The 14,990-nt window shown below is 40.1% G+C and overlaps 1 protein-coding gene across 1 annotated transcript in view; it reads left to right on the forward strand.

Annotated features, from left to right (window-relative positions):
* Positions 1 to 14,990, forward strand: part of HEPHL1 (hephaestin like 1) — an 87,589-nt gene that overhangs the window by 26,173 nt on the left and 46,426 nt on the right. The window contains exons 5-9 of the mRNA XM_059412792.1: positions 1,402 to 1,656; positions 4,763 to 4,931; positions 7,595 to 7,734; positions 7,885 to 8,016; positions 9,609 to 9,820. Of these exons, the coding sequence (XP_059268775.1) occupies positions 1,402 to 1,656; positions 4,763 to 4,931; positions 7,595 to 7,734; positions 7,885 to 8,016; positions 9,609 to 9,820 (908 nt within the window). The remainder of the gene's footprint in view (positions 1 to 1,401; positions 1,657 to 4,762; positions 4,932 to 7,594; positions 7,735 to 7,884; positions 8,017 to 9,608; positions 9,821 to 14,990) is intronic.

The raw sequence follows: 14,990 nt of genomic DNA on the forward strand, positions 1-14,990 counted from the left end.
GCACTGGGTGTGGTGCATAAACAATGAATTCTGGAACACTGAAAAGAAATTAAAAACAAAACAAAACAAAAAACCAGTCTTCTTTATCGATCTAATAGTAAAAGAGACCTAACCAAGAATAAAAGAACATAAACTTTAAAAAAATAAAAAACAACAAAAACTAGTCCATAGAAGATGCTCAATCAATATAAGATTTATTGATAATTTTATTTAAATTTACTAAAATTATTTAGATCAATTGTGCTGCCTTAATCATTGTTATCTTAGTAACAATTGCTTTTTCACTCAGTTTGAATCTAAGAAACGATGTTATGACTCTTGGTGGGTACTAAGGAGGGCACGTATTGCATGGAGCACTGGGTGTGGTGCATAAACAATGAATTCTGGAACACTGAAAAGAAATTAAAAACAAAACAAAACAAAAAACCAGTCTTCTTTATCGATCTAATAGTAAAAGAGACCTAACCAAGAATAAAAGAACATAAACTTTAAAAAAATAAAAAACAACAAAAACTAGTCCATAGAAGATGCTCAATCAATATAAGATTTATTGATAATTTTATTTAAATTTACTAAAATTATTTAGATCAATTGTGCTGCCTTAATCATTGTTATCTTAGTAACAATTGCTTTTTCACTCAGTTTGAATCTAAGAAACGATGTTATGACTCTTGGTGGGTACTAAGGAGGGCACGTATTGCATGGAGCACTGGGTGTGGTGCATAAACAATGAATCTTGGAACACTGAAAAAAAAAATAAAATTACAACCCCCCCCCCCAAAAAAACCAACTCTGAATCAAGTTTTCTTTTGCACTTGTTCAAGTCCTGTGCTGTTCAGATGATTCAAAAGATGAGGTCTCGGACTTCCAGCCCAAGTTGAATCAATTAAATGTTGCCCCAGCAAGACCTAATACCAACTGTTTTTTCTCCCTGCTTTCCTTTTTCCTGCTCACTTTGGTTACTTAAATTAAGTAGCTCCTATGTGCCCGCTTTTCTGCTGGGTCCTGACAACTGAGGAATGAGTGACACAGCGTTTCCAATGTCAGGGAACACAGTCCTGTAGGGAAGTCAGATATGAAAATGGAAGATCCTTGGAGGAAGTGGCTGAGCCATTCTGAAAGTCTGAGCAGTGTTCTGTTCACTTCTGACCTCATTATTGTGTTCACACAGCAGCTCCAAGGCTGTTTTTCCTGCGTGCTCATCTCTACTTTTATTAAGTGCTTTTCTCTCAAAAAACCCAGTACCTTTCATTCCTTTCTGAGACCATAGCTTATGAAAGGAGCCATGCTTTTCTGCACAAAAACATTACAACCGACGATCAGGGCTAATTTTTCAGCCATGTTAGTGTGTTACCGCCTCTACAGGGGAGACTCTTCCACCAGTGTGTTTCTGTTTTTCAGCCCTCAATGGATACCTCTTTGGAAACCTCCCAGAGCCTGAGATGTGTGTTGGTGAATCAGTGTCCTGGCACCTCTATGGGATGGGGAATGAGATAGACATCCATTCCATCTATTTTTATGGCAACACACTCATCAGCAGAGGGCATCGGACTGATGTTGTCAACTTGTTCCCAGCCACCTTCCTGACAACGGAAATGGTAGTTGAGAATCCTGGGAAGTGGATGATAACTTGCCAAGTTAGTGATCACCTACAAGGTAAAAAGAACGAAGACCAGTGTAGTGTGTGGAGGTTTCGAGGGAGAAGATTATACCACACAATGATGCTCGTTCAGTGTCTGTTGTTAGATAGGTTCTTGTGTTATACTTAATTTGAATATAGAGGAAAATGTACAATGCTCATTTATTTGTCATCCTGTCAACAGATATTTATTCATCAACTCCCTATAAAAAAGCTGGGAGGTGAATGAAAGAAATGGTAAGACCTTCAAGGAGCCTACGGTCTAGTAGCTAGAATTAGTTAGAAATTCACAAATGAGTAAAATTTTAGGCAGAAAGATAAATGCTCTTTGTTTGTTAGAGTTATTTCTCTAGAACAAGCAGAGGGACTTCCTGAGAAATTAGCTCCTAAGCTGAGTCTTGAAATATGGGTAGGAATTGAACAGATGCAGAAGGAAATAAAGGCTTCCCAGGCAGAGTTAGCACCATGAAGCAGAAAAAAGACATATTCTGTATGAGCAACTGTAAATAGAAAAATAACATTTTAGCATTGGAGATAAATTTATACATCATCTGGACCAACCCACCATCCAATTCTTGAATTTCCTTTTGGACATCTCTTTGAAGTAATTGTAGCAACCCCTTTCATCCCTGGGCTGCTCTGTTAGAATGCTCTTCTGTATATTGAGACAAGATCCAATGATAGTTGCAAAATCCTATTATTTACATGATAAACATTTTTTTTTTTTTTACTTAAATGCCTATTGAATGACTTAGTCTTGGTCCCTTGGGACCACACAGAATGGGTCTCTACGCAGCTGGACGATAGGCTTATGCCGGAAGAGTGATAAGAGAAAAGCCTACAGAGGTAGAGCCTAGCGAGAGGAGATTTAAAAGGCAAGACTAAGAAGTCAGGACTGTGTCTGGAAAGCCAAGTGGGTTCCTCCACGTCCTTAGGCACATCAGTGACATAATCAGTCAGCAATTTAGGAAGATAAGTATGATATCTGTGTGTAGAAAGGATTTGATGGAGAGATTCTGGCCATTGGATGCTAGCTAAGAAGCATTGTCAACATTAGAGTTAGATATAGAAAAAGTCTGGCCTAAGATGGTGAAAACAAAATAGATTTTTAAAAAGGTGTCAGTGGAATAGACACGGGAGAAGTAATGTGTGATTAAATTTGGATACCGACTCATTACCCACAGTCACCGGCAGGTACAGGGATGCAATTCTCCAGGGCATCTTTGATACCACATTCTTGTTCTGTCAACCTTAAGCATCTTGTATTAACATTAGTCTTTTGGGTTATTCCAATTCAATTCAAGTCAATAAATGTTGAGTGGATCAGTAAATATGTACCAGATACTGTTCTGGGAAGACAAAGTGATCAAGACAAGATTCCCATTCTTATTCCCCCACCCCCAGTTTTATTGAGGTATAAATGACACATAGGAATTGCATATACTTAAGATTGAAACTTGATTGATTCATTCATTCATTCATGAGAGACAGAGAAAGAGCCAGAGGGTTCTAGAAGCAGGCTCCCCACTGAGCGGGGATCCCAGTGCAGAACTCCATCCCAGGACCCTGGGATCATGACCTGAGCCCAGTCAGATGCTCAACCATCTGAGCCACCCAGGCACCCCTGATGTTTTGATATACGCATACTGTGAACTCATCATCACAGTCAAACTAATTTACATATCCGTAACCTCGCATGGTTATCTGTAAGTGCACGTCCATGCTAAGAACACTTGAGATCTCAAAGAGTACAAAGTTTCAGTTATGCAAGATGAATGCATTCTGGAGGCCTACGTACAGCATAGTGACTATGGTCAATACTGTAGTGTGTACTCGAAATTTCCTAAGAGAGTGGATATTAAGCGTTCCTACTGCAAGATTCCTTTTCTTACAGGGCCTCATGCTGTTTATATGTAGGAAGAAACTAGTTCTAAAATCAAGGCATTTGCAGCTATTTGAGACTAGTAAGATTGCGAAGCAGGGACAGTGGTTGTGGACATAAGCTGGTGTTTGTACATTACTGAAATATAGTTTTTCTTAAATTGTCCATACCCTCAGAAAAAAATTATCATAAAAAATTAGAAAATACACTTAATTTTAAAAATCAATAAACCTGTCTTAGGATAATGGTGTTACATTTTGAGGAACATTCTTTCTCTATTTTCTAGACTTTTATACACAAATGCATGTTACTTATAAAATGAAATGAATCTATTACTACTGCCCTTTATCTTAGTTTTCCCACTTATTAATATATTAGAAATATATTTCCATGTCAGTGAATATAGAGCTACTTTGTCATTATTAATCCTCCCAGTGTCCTTTCAAAGGAGATGATGAATTAGCCAACCCAAACTCTATGGCTTAATACTTGTATTTTCCCCCCATTTTCGGGGGGGCTATGATAAACCATACTGAAATCCTCAGTTTACAGATATGTTGCAATTTTGTCTGATATTTGTCTGATATTTCTTTAGGAAAACTCTTAGATTTAGAATTCTTGGGTCAAAGAGTTTGTTTTTGCTCTTAAAGTTATGGACGGATACGCATTGCCAAATTCCCTTTTACTCTTTGCCCTTAGGGTGTGAGCATTCCCCATTATCTGCCAACATTGAGAATTGTTAGTGTTTCCAATCTTTACCAATCTGATAAATGGGCAACAGTGTTGCTTGGTTACTATTGACATCGAACTTTTTTTTTTCATGTGTTTATAGGTCGATGGTATTTAGAAAGATTTTGTGAATAATCTATTGATGTCCCTTGCTCATTTTCCACTGGGAGATTGACTTTCCTCTTTTTTATTTGCCAAATATTTTTACACATTAATCTTTTGTCCTATGGGTTAAAATATCCCCCCACTCACCATTTATCCTTCCCTTTTAACTTCATTAAGGTCCTGTTTTCTGTACAAAAGTTTTGTTTGTTTGTTTGTTTGTTTACTTTTTTAGTCTAGGTTATTTTTTCATGTATTTCATTGATTTTCTGTTTGAAATATATTCTTGAAATTTTTAATGAAAAAATTTTGCCTTCAATGTTTACAAAGTCAAATCTAGCCGTCTTCTCCTGTCAGATTTGTTTTGTGAGCATTTATGCTCTGGCTTGTGGTTTTCCTCTCTTCTGCAGCTGGCATGCTGGGACAATATAATGTTGGGAACTGCAAAGGTGATATTCCTCACCCCAAAATGAAGGGTCAACAGAGGCACTACTTTATAGCGGCTGAAAAAGTCCTTTGGGATTATGCTCCTCAAGGCTATAACAAATTCAGTGGTCTTCCCCTAAATGCTTCTGGCAGGTAAGTACTCTTTGCTGGCCGTTCTAGCCTTCTCATAAGAGAGAACCCTGTTAGACCTTTACCTGGGACCTCACTGGTATCCCCAGCCCTTCTCCATAGATGACACAATGACACCACTTAAAGGGTTCTGAGCCCCATAATGTACATGTGGCTGAGAATTGGTGGAGTATTCATTGTGTCATGATTGGCTGGTTATATTAAAGCACTACGTTCATTCATTCATTCATGAAACGTTTCTTGAGCACCTACTGGGTGTAAATTGCAATGCTAAGTGCCACGGGAAATACTAAGCTGCCAGAGAATAGAATAAGGCCTTTGCACATGTGTTTTGAAGAGAGAATAAGACAGGGCTCTCTTTCAGTGGAGGTGAACTGGCCAACAAAAGTTACCCTTTGTGGTTCAAGGACAGCCTGCTAAGTTATGCCCCCTCTACCCAGAGTGTCCTTTTCCTACCTATCCAGCAAAATGTAAATTTTCCTTCAAAATCTAATCCTAATGTTACCTCTTGAGTAATGCTGCCCCTGACTCCCATGTCTTTAATCATTTTCCTCTCATAGCATGTAGTATTTTTCAAATTAAATCTAACAATCTATTAAGTAAGTGGATGTGGACCCTGTGAGTTGTTATTATAGAATCCTGTGCAATGATGTCTGTGAAATAATTTTAAAATGTGCAGTATGATACCAAGAATGGTCGTTATTACCCTATGATCCCTTTTGTGTTGGAGGGAGTGTTTTTAAAATTCTCTTTTTGATGGATAAGATACCCGTCATTTGTTTCATCGTAAATCTATTGATTGATTGATTGATTGATGCCCTTGAACCTAACCTAAAGAATCCATATGAACCATATATGAACCTGTTTGATATCAACATTCTAGATTGGCTAGTATTTCTCTGTAAACAGAATAATGAGATTGGCATTGGGAATTTTGTCTTAGAAGCCTTCCAGAATTCTGAAGCACCTTATAAAAATGAAATATTAGGGGTGCCTGAGTGGCTCAGTCATTAAGCATCTGCCTTCAGCTCAGGTTGTGATCCCAGGGTTCTGGAATAGAGCACTGCATCGGACTCCCTGCTCAGTGCAAAGCCTTCTTCTCCCTCTCCCACTCCCCCGGCTTGTGTTCCCTCTCTCACTATCTCTCTCTCTGTGTTAAGAAGAAAAAAGGAAATATTAAAGCATATTTAACTGATAATTAATGTGATATATGAAAACACAACATAAAAATTGACATGAGGGGCGCCTGGGTGGCTCAGTGGGTTAAAGCCTCTGCTTCGGTTCAGGTCGTGATGCCAGAGTCCTGGGATTGAGCCCTGCATCGGACTCTCTGCTCAGCAGGGAGCCTGCTTCCTCCTCTCTCTGACTGCCTCTCTGCCTACTTGGAATCTCTGTCTGTCAAATAAGTAAATAAATCTTAAAAAAAAAAATTGACATGAGGGTTGCAGAGAGGTGTAAGGCAGTGTTCCCAGCCTTGGATCAGAAAGAGGCTGTATGCACAGAGAAAAATAACTTGGCAAGTTACAAATAAGATCAAGATGAGTTGTTTGGACTAGTGAGTTCTCTGGGTGTTCAGAGAGAGCTAAGATAGCCAAAGAACACTTCACAGAGGAAATGGGACTTGAGCAGATCTTAAAGAATAGTGGAGTTTATGTAAGTGAATCATTAGGAGGGAAATTTTAGATACAGGGGTCAGTGAGATCAAAATGACGGGATGGGGAATTTGTACAGGGGAGTGGAGGTTTGCCTAGAGCCATAGGGAGAGGATTGGGTAAACTGGATCTCAACCCCAGAGGTCCTATAATCCTTTTGAACTTTATCTGATTGGAGGATGTAATCAGGTGAAGACGTTAGAGCAGGAAATGGCAGTGAAAATTACCATCTTGGAGGTTAGTGTTGTAGTAGCATGTATGCTGAGGGAGAACCTGGAACGAGCCGAGGCTCGTTCAAACACAAGGTGAAGGGGGCAGGTACGGGGGTTGTGGCAGTGGGGAGAAAGGCAAGGAAAAGAGGCAAAAAGGGTGCAGAGAAGGAAGGATGAACAAGATAAGGAGATAAGGCAGAGAAAGAAGACAAAGTCAGACTGTGTGACTGCAAGAGTGGTGGTACCATCAGCAAAACTAAGGCCTCGAGAGACAGTGCTAGTTAGGATTCACACCACTGTAGTGAATTTGGTATGCCATGTATACAGTTTATACGATGACTCTCCATTGACTAAACTATTTGGTTAACTAGACACTCCATACCTTAATCATGCCAGATATGAAAGAGCTTACTAAAAGCAGAGAATATTCATACTGACATGAGCAAGAGAGAGAGGGGTACTTACTCTGGAAAGAAACCGGTTAGCTCTTTACTTTGTAGAACGCCATTCTGGGACTCCAGCGCCGGTAAGTATGGAGTTCACCTGTGTTTTCTTCAGTCGCTGGACCTCTGGGGAAGAAAGTATGGTGGCTAAGAAAGGAATGAGCTTGACCACCATCCAGCCCTCTGGAGACTTTCAAAGCTGCCTGACTATTCCTGGGAACTTGGTTGAAGACTGGGCCATCTTTCCTGGGGAGATGGGTGGGTGAATAAGCTAAGATAATGGAAGGAAGCTCCATGATTAAGGCATCTGGTGGATATGTAGAGATGTGGTCTCAGTCAGGTTCCTATTCTTTACACAGTGACTCCGAGTTCTACTTCACACAAGGGGACAACAGAATTGGAGGAAAATATTGGAAGGCTCAGTATATGGAGTATGTTGATGCAACTTTTACTCGAAGAAAGAGACTCTCTGAGGCAGAAGCCCATCTTGGAATTCTTGGTAGAATAAAACCATCTGTCATGTTTTGAATGGGGGGAGAGGTCTAGTGGGGCATATATGTACATGGAATGATTCTTCTTCTCCTGCCCGTATTCACTTCCCTCTGCCCCTTTTCATCCTCTTCTCCCTCCTCCTCTTGATATCTTTCAGGCCCCGTCATCCGGGCAGAGGTGGGTGATACCCTGCTAGTGACCTTTGCCAACAAAGCCGACAAAGTCTACAGTATTTTGCCCCATGGTGTGATCTATGACAAGGCCTCTGATGCAGCCCCAAACATAGATGGTGAGTCTCAGCCTGACCTCGTGGAGGAAAGAGGATGAAGGAACAGAGGACTTAGAACTGGGTAGCTTTGGTTCATATGCTTTTCTTACCAGCCCTGAGAGCTTGTGTGAGCTTGTGTCTTACTCTTTCCTTACTAACGCAGATGGTGACACTCACCTCACAGGGCTTCGAAAGGAGCTCGAGAAAATTCAGAGTGGGGTCTGCTCCACAGTAGGCACTTAGGAAATGTTCATTTCTTTCCTTTTCCCGCAGTAATGTAATAAGTCTCAAAGTGAGTTACATTCACAGTCACCCCCACTTCCCTAAGATGGAAAATTTTTCAGCCGCAGGTTACACGGGATTCTGTGGGTGACAGCTGAGGGTAAAATCTAATTTCCAGGGTTTGGTTGACATCAAAATCCTACACATGGTCTTCGCTCTGTCTCTGTTGACAAATATTTATCTACAATCAGTCTTATGTGCTTACCATCATATTCAGCCCTCCCCATCACAGAGTAGGTAGCAGAGACTCCCTACATGTAAGAAAGGGAGCTTCTGCCCAATGGCCACAGAAACTCGGCTTCCACTCATGATACTGCTCTTGGGAACCTCCTAGTCTCCTTGGAAGTCTTCCCCCTCCCTGCAACAGACATCACAAATGTCTGGGATACTTCATGCCCAAGGATGGGGCTAGGCCCATTTCAGAGCAGGCTTTGAGGTGATGGTAAGAGAAGAGAAGAGGGAGGACTGGAGGGAGAATTCCCCCTCCCCAGACCCATCATCATTCCCTGCTCCTGTAGCAACCTCTTTCCTACCTGTACTTTCTCCTTGGTCAGAGTGCTCATAGTCACTCTGTGTGTGTGTGTGTGTGTGTGTGTGTGTGTGTAGGAACATCACCAGTAACAGCCCAAATGTCTGTATTTTCTATCATTTACCTTAGCAAATTTATTGGGTACCATTTTGTAAAGCTCTGGACAAGGTGCAGAGACTTTTTGGCCTCAGCCTGGCTGGAGAGACTCAACGTATTCATTTGGCACTCCAATGTGTGGGTTGAGTGCCAAGTCTTTAGAATCAGACAGCCCTGAGTTTGAATCCCAGACCTGCCACTTACCAACTTTGTCAGCCTGTGTCTTCCCTTACCTCCTCTATCTCATGGTTATTTGGGTTATTTCCCAGTTCAACCTAGATTTCAAACTGTTTAAGGATAGGGCTCTTGCTTAACTTTTTGGGGTACCCTCTGCAGTACTGAGTACAATGTATTCCACATACAAAGACACTCAATGAGAATTTGTGGATTTACATTTAATTGGTAGAGAGGCAATTATCACTCTTTTCATATTTGCTAACCCTAGTATTTGGATAAGAAAGAGTATCTGCAGAGACACTAAATGAAGTCTTGGAAGAAGATAACCCTTGGATATAAGCTGCTTCTATCTCATAACAACAGACTGTGGCAGTGAGCTCCCTGGTAAGATACACAACTGGAAACAACTGCCCTTCTACAAAATACATCAGAGAGAGGCCCCAGGGCTGGAAGACCCAGTCTGACAAATTTAATGTTCTTGGCTCTTTTTTTGAGAGTGACTTTCATCTTTCATCTTTCATCTGCTCAGGATTTCTGAAGCCAGGGGCTCATGTGAATCCAGGTGAAACCTTCACATACAAGTGGACGGTGCCTGAGAGTGTAAGCCCGACAGCGGGTGATCCCCCCTGTCTGACCTATCTTTACTTCTCAGCGGTGGAGCCTATCCAGGACACCAGTGCTGGCCTTTTGGGGCCCTTGCTAGTCTGTAAAAAGGGTACTCTCAATGCCGATGGGACACAGGTAGGCCATCAAAGGGCACTAAATTCTCCTCAGGGTTGTATATGGGAAAGGGCAGTAATATGGCTAGGGATTAGAGGATAATATGGTGTAATAATAATAATAATAATTTTTTATAATAATAATAATAATAATAATAATAATTTTTTAGGAAAAAAAATTCTTTTGATTTTTCCTCCGTCTTAAAACTGACTTAAAATACAGAATGAGTATTTTATTTTTTGTAAATTTAAGATCTGAATTTAAATTTAAGGTAAGTTTAAGGTCTGAAAGTTACTGATGCCCACCCAGAAACCTAGGATTTCTGTTTGTTGTGGCTGGAATTTGGTGGGTCCCTGTCCCTGTGCATTGCTTTAATTCTAGAATCTTCAGAGATCTACGTGGACTGTGAACTGGGACCCCTTCTTTTGGACAAAGTTTCTCAAACTTGGCCACATGTTAGAATCACAAAGGGGATCTTTAAACATCTTTCATTCCAGTGCTCCAAACCGATTAAACCAGAATTTCCAAGTGCTTTTCAGTGTGTAGCCGGGGTAGAGAACCACTGTAACTCACCACGGTAAGCTGCAAGTGAATCACTAGTCAAGGGCACAAGAAGGCATGTAGATAATTTCTTGAAAGTCCCAACTTGGAGGCATTGCTGGTTGCATTGACTAGTGTGGCAAAGCATAGTATTTCAAGCTATGACTACATGATATTAAACACATTGATGAAAGGAGGAAAATCTAATCATATAACCATTTCAATTTATTTCACTAATCAGAAATAGCAAGACTATTTATTTACATGGTATATTTTATAATGTTTGGCATTATAAGCACCCACTTCTAGGCTCTAGGGGATTTCTAGGTAGAGGACACAAAGTGTCTTGGTCCTCCTCAGATTTTCATTTCCCTGCACAAAGTGCCAATTGTGGAAATATCTATTAGAGGCTCAATGTGTCACTGGTCCTCTAGGTGGGCCCTCAATAATGCATGTGTAATAAGATTGAACAGTTACACTGTACCCCAAAGTTACATAAGGCAAAGCAGAATTACCATTCCTATTTTAAAGTTAAAGAAACTGAAGCCCAAAAACATTGAGTGATACCCCAAGTAGTAAGTAGTGAAACTCAACGGTAACAGAGGGCTTTGGATTTCCAACTTTGTTTATTTTCCCAATACAATACCCTTCTTCCTATAGCAAAATACTGAAGCCCAGGAAATTGAGTGCCAGAAAACATCTGTGAGGTAGTTCTGATTTTGTCCCTATTGCATCCATTTGATGATATTTTGGATGCTTGCTAGAAGCACCTTGTAGCATGGGAAGGTTGTTGCCTGAGTCAAACACCACTCATGGCCAGTCCATTTACATGAAGAAAAATTAATAGCAACCTGAAATACCTCACACCTGGGACTTGGCTGAGAGAGAAATCCATTTGGCCAAAGTTTTTTTCAATACGAAAAGTACTTATGAAACACATGCTAAAGCAGGTCTTCAGTAGGTCAAAGCTTAGGTCTCTTCTCATCAGGCAGATTGATAACACAAAAAAGAGGTATTTGTATCTCTTTCCAGGAAATTCTCCCAGGGGTGAATCAATGTCACAGAATCTAACCAGGTGCTAATAGAGCCCTTCACTAACACCCATGCCTTCTACAATGGAAATATCTATTAGATATTGGCCACTTAAGCAGACTCCCTACTTTGACTCTCTTTCTCTCCAGCCATCTATGCCTATCTTATTTTGAATAATTTCAGACTTGCACAAAAGTTGCAAAAAAAAAAAAAAACCCAAGAAGAATTCCCATATATCCCTCACCCAGATTCCCCAAATATAAACATTTTGCCTCATTTGCTTTATTAGCTTTCTCTTCATTTTTCAGTTGTTTTTTTTTTTTCCCCTGACCTCTTTGAGGTAGGTTATTGAATTGCTATCTCCTCAGCGTGTTTCCGAAAAGCAAGGTCATTCTCTGACGTAAATAAACATAATTATCCAGGTCAGGAAATTAGTCTAGATACAGTACTATTATCAAATCTGAGCAACCTTGAAAATTTTGCTGTCTTCCCAATGTCATTCAAAACAAAAGAAAACTATGTTTTGCCTCATCCAATCTCTCATCTAGATCATGTATCATCCCCTCTTCATGCCCCTGTTTCTCCTGTGATCTGTTTCTTCACAGGGAAGCAAGTGTGACTTTTCTAAAATGCAAATAATATCAAGTCATATCCATGTTAAACACCCTCCACTAGCATAACACACACACACACACAAACCCCATCCTCTAATGACTTCCTATCACACTTAGAATAAAAATCTATATTCTTTAGCCTAGACCTATGTGCCCAACCTCTGACCCCTTCTTTGATATATCTCCCTCACTCCCTCATGCCTACTTCTACTCCACCCATATAAGCCTTGTTGTTCCTTGAACAGGCCAACTTTATCCTTGGCTTAGTACCTCTTTCTTAGGCTCCCTCTGCCTGGAATGCCTTCCCCTGACCTTTGCATAGCTGGCTCTTCGTGTCACCTCCTTAGAAAAGCCTTCCCTAAAACCCAGGCAAAAGTCATACTCTATCACATTCCCTGACTTTCATAGGACATTTTCTTTTTTTATTTTTTGTGTGTCTAGTATGTTTCCTCTAATGAGAATACAAGTAGCAGGGAGCAGGAAAGTTGTTTGTCTTATCTTCATTTCCCAGAACAATGTCTGATGTACTGTTGACACTCAACTGATATTTATGGTTGAATAAATGAAATGCAAGATAAGTACTCCATCTTCAAATTCATATTAAGAAGTTTAGGTAGCAGAAAAAGCTATGTTACACACACTCAAACATTAAACTTGTGGCCTGCAATAGACACTAAAAATTCTAGGACAACCTTATTTGCAAAACTCACTTCCGGTATCCACATTTCAACACTCAAAGTTGTATGATGGATCATGATTTAGACCTCCCAGTTTCTCTGCTGCTCTGGGATCCTAAATCATACTGATGTAAGTACTCTTCACAAAAGATCTTTGTGCTGTGGACACAGAGGTGTACTCGCCATCACTCAGATGCATTCCATGCACCGGTGTGGGGTGGATTAATCCAAGTTTTCCAGAGAAACAGAACCATAAGGACATATATGTAAACAGAAACAGACATATTATAAGGAACTGGCTCACATGATTATGGAGGCTGAGAAGTTTCACAATCTATAGAGAGAATCAGCAAGCAAGAAACCCAGGAGACACAAAAGTCCAAGAGGGTTAAGACCCAGGAAGAACCTATGTTTGAGGTTGAGTCTGAAGGCAGAAAAAAGTCAATGTTTCACTTCAAAGGCAGAAGGAATTCCCTTTTACCTGTGGGAGGGTTAGACTTTTTGTTCTATTGAGTCCTTCAACTGATTGGATAAGGCCCACCCACACTGGGGAGAGCAATCTGCTTTACTCCATCTACCAAATTCAAAAGTTAATCTCATCCAAAAACATCTTCAGAGAAATGCCCAGAGTAATGTTTGACCTAATATTTGGGCATTGCAGCTCAGTCAAGTTGACACATAAAATTAACTATCACACAGGGTCCTATCACCTACTTTCTAACCTTTTCCTGGGTTTATTTCCCACCCTCATAGACCCAGGTACCTTCCAAATGACTTGCAGGTGATGAGGTTCTTCAACTCAACAATTTTCAGTAGTTCCTTCTTGTTTTATGGACAGTTGCAATCACAGATAATAATCACAATTAATGTTGAGCACTTAGGATTTGCCAGATGCTGTGTTGAGTACTTTACCTATATTATCTAATTTAACTTTCACCCCAAAAAAGGGAAGTGGTGACTACTTTTATCCTCCTTTTACAAATGAGGGACTTAGGACTTAGGGTAAATCACTTGCCCCAGTTTCCTCAGTGGATAAGCAGAATGACATTAGAACCCCATACTCTCTTTTTTTGAATTAACATATAATGTATTATTTGCCCTAGAGGTACAGGTCTGTGAATCATCAGGCTTACACATTTCACAGCACTCACTATAGCACAAACCCTCCCCAATGTCCATAACCCAGCCATCTTATCCCTAAGGGGATCCTAAATCATACTGATGTAAGTACTCTTCACAAAAGATCTTTGTGCTGTGGACACAGAGGTGTACTCGCCATCACTCAGATGCATTCCATGCACCGGTGAATGGATAAGGCCTACCCCCCCAGCAAACCTCAGTTTATTTTGTGAGATTAAGAGTCTCTTATGGTTTGTCTAGAACCATACTCTTTTAAAAATATATTTGACCTGGGGCACCTGGATGACTCAGTGGATGAAGCTTCTGCATTTGGCTCAGGTCATGATCTCAGGGTCCTGGGATTGAGCCTTGCATCGGGCTCTCTGCTCAGCAGGAAACCTGCTTCCCCCTCTCTTTTTCTCCCTCTCTGCCTACTTATGATCTTTGTATGTCAAATAAATAAATAAAATCTTTTTAAAAAATGTGTGAAAAAAAGTGTGTGTATATATATGCATATATATGTGTGTGTATATATGTGTACATATATACACATATATACATGTATATGTGTACATATATATACACATGTATACAAACACATTTTTTAAAAAGTTTTTTATTTTTATCTTATTTTTAAATTTAAAAAGATATATATTTAAAAAGATATATATGTATATATATATATACATATGACCTCTTCTCTCTAACTTTTTATATTTTACTTTAAAAAATTTCAAGTCTATATTATTCCTTTACATAGCTCATGATCTAAAATTATTGCCTTCTAAAACAGCACATGATAAAAGCAGTAAGTGAATATAAGGGATGGTGCAAGAATAAAGCAAAGGCTACCCATATCTTTGATAATACATTAAGAAAGCATCACTGAGGTGGGACAGCCAAACAGGACTTTAAGGTTGACTTAGGGTGGCAGAGGTTCAAGTTGAAGGGATGCATACATGAAAGACAGAGGTCTGCAGAAACAGCAAGTTCAGATTGCTGCAAGGAGCTTGGCCTCACTTTGGTCAAACTGCCAGAAGGAATGGGCCAAGAGATGAGCCTGAGCAGGAAGGCAAGGACCAGATCACTCCAAGTTTAGACTGTATTGTCCAGTTGCAGTAGGTGAAAGATGTGATCAGTGGCATTGCTGGGGATCCCTCCAGAGCAGGCAGCAGGGTAAAGGGTGGGTTGGAGAACACATTAGAGATA

This window comes from Mustela nigripes, chromosome 1, assembly GCF_022355385.1.
Source record: "Mustela nigripes isolate SB6536 chromosome 1, MUSNIG.SB6536, whole genome shotgun sequence".
Taxonomy (NCBI): Eukaryota; Metazoa; Chordata; class Mammalia; order Carnivora; family Mustelidae; genus Mustela; species Mustela nigripes.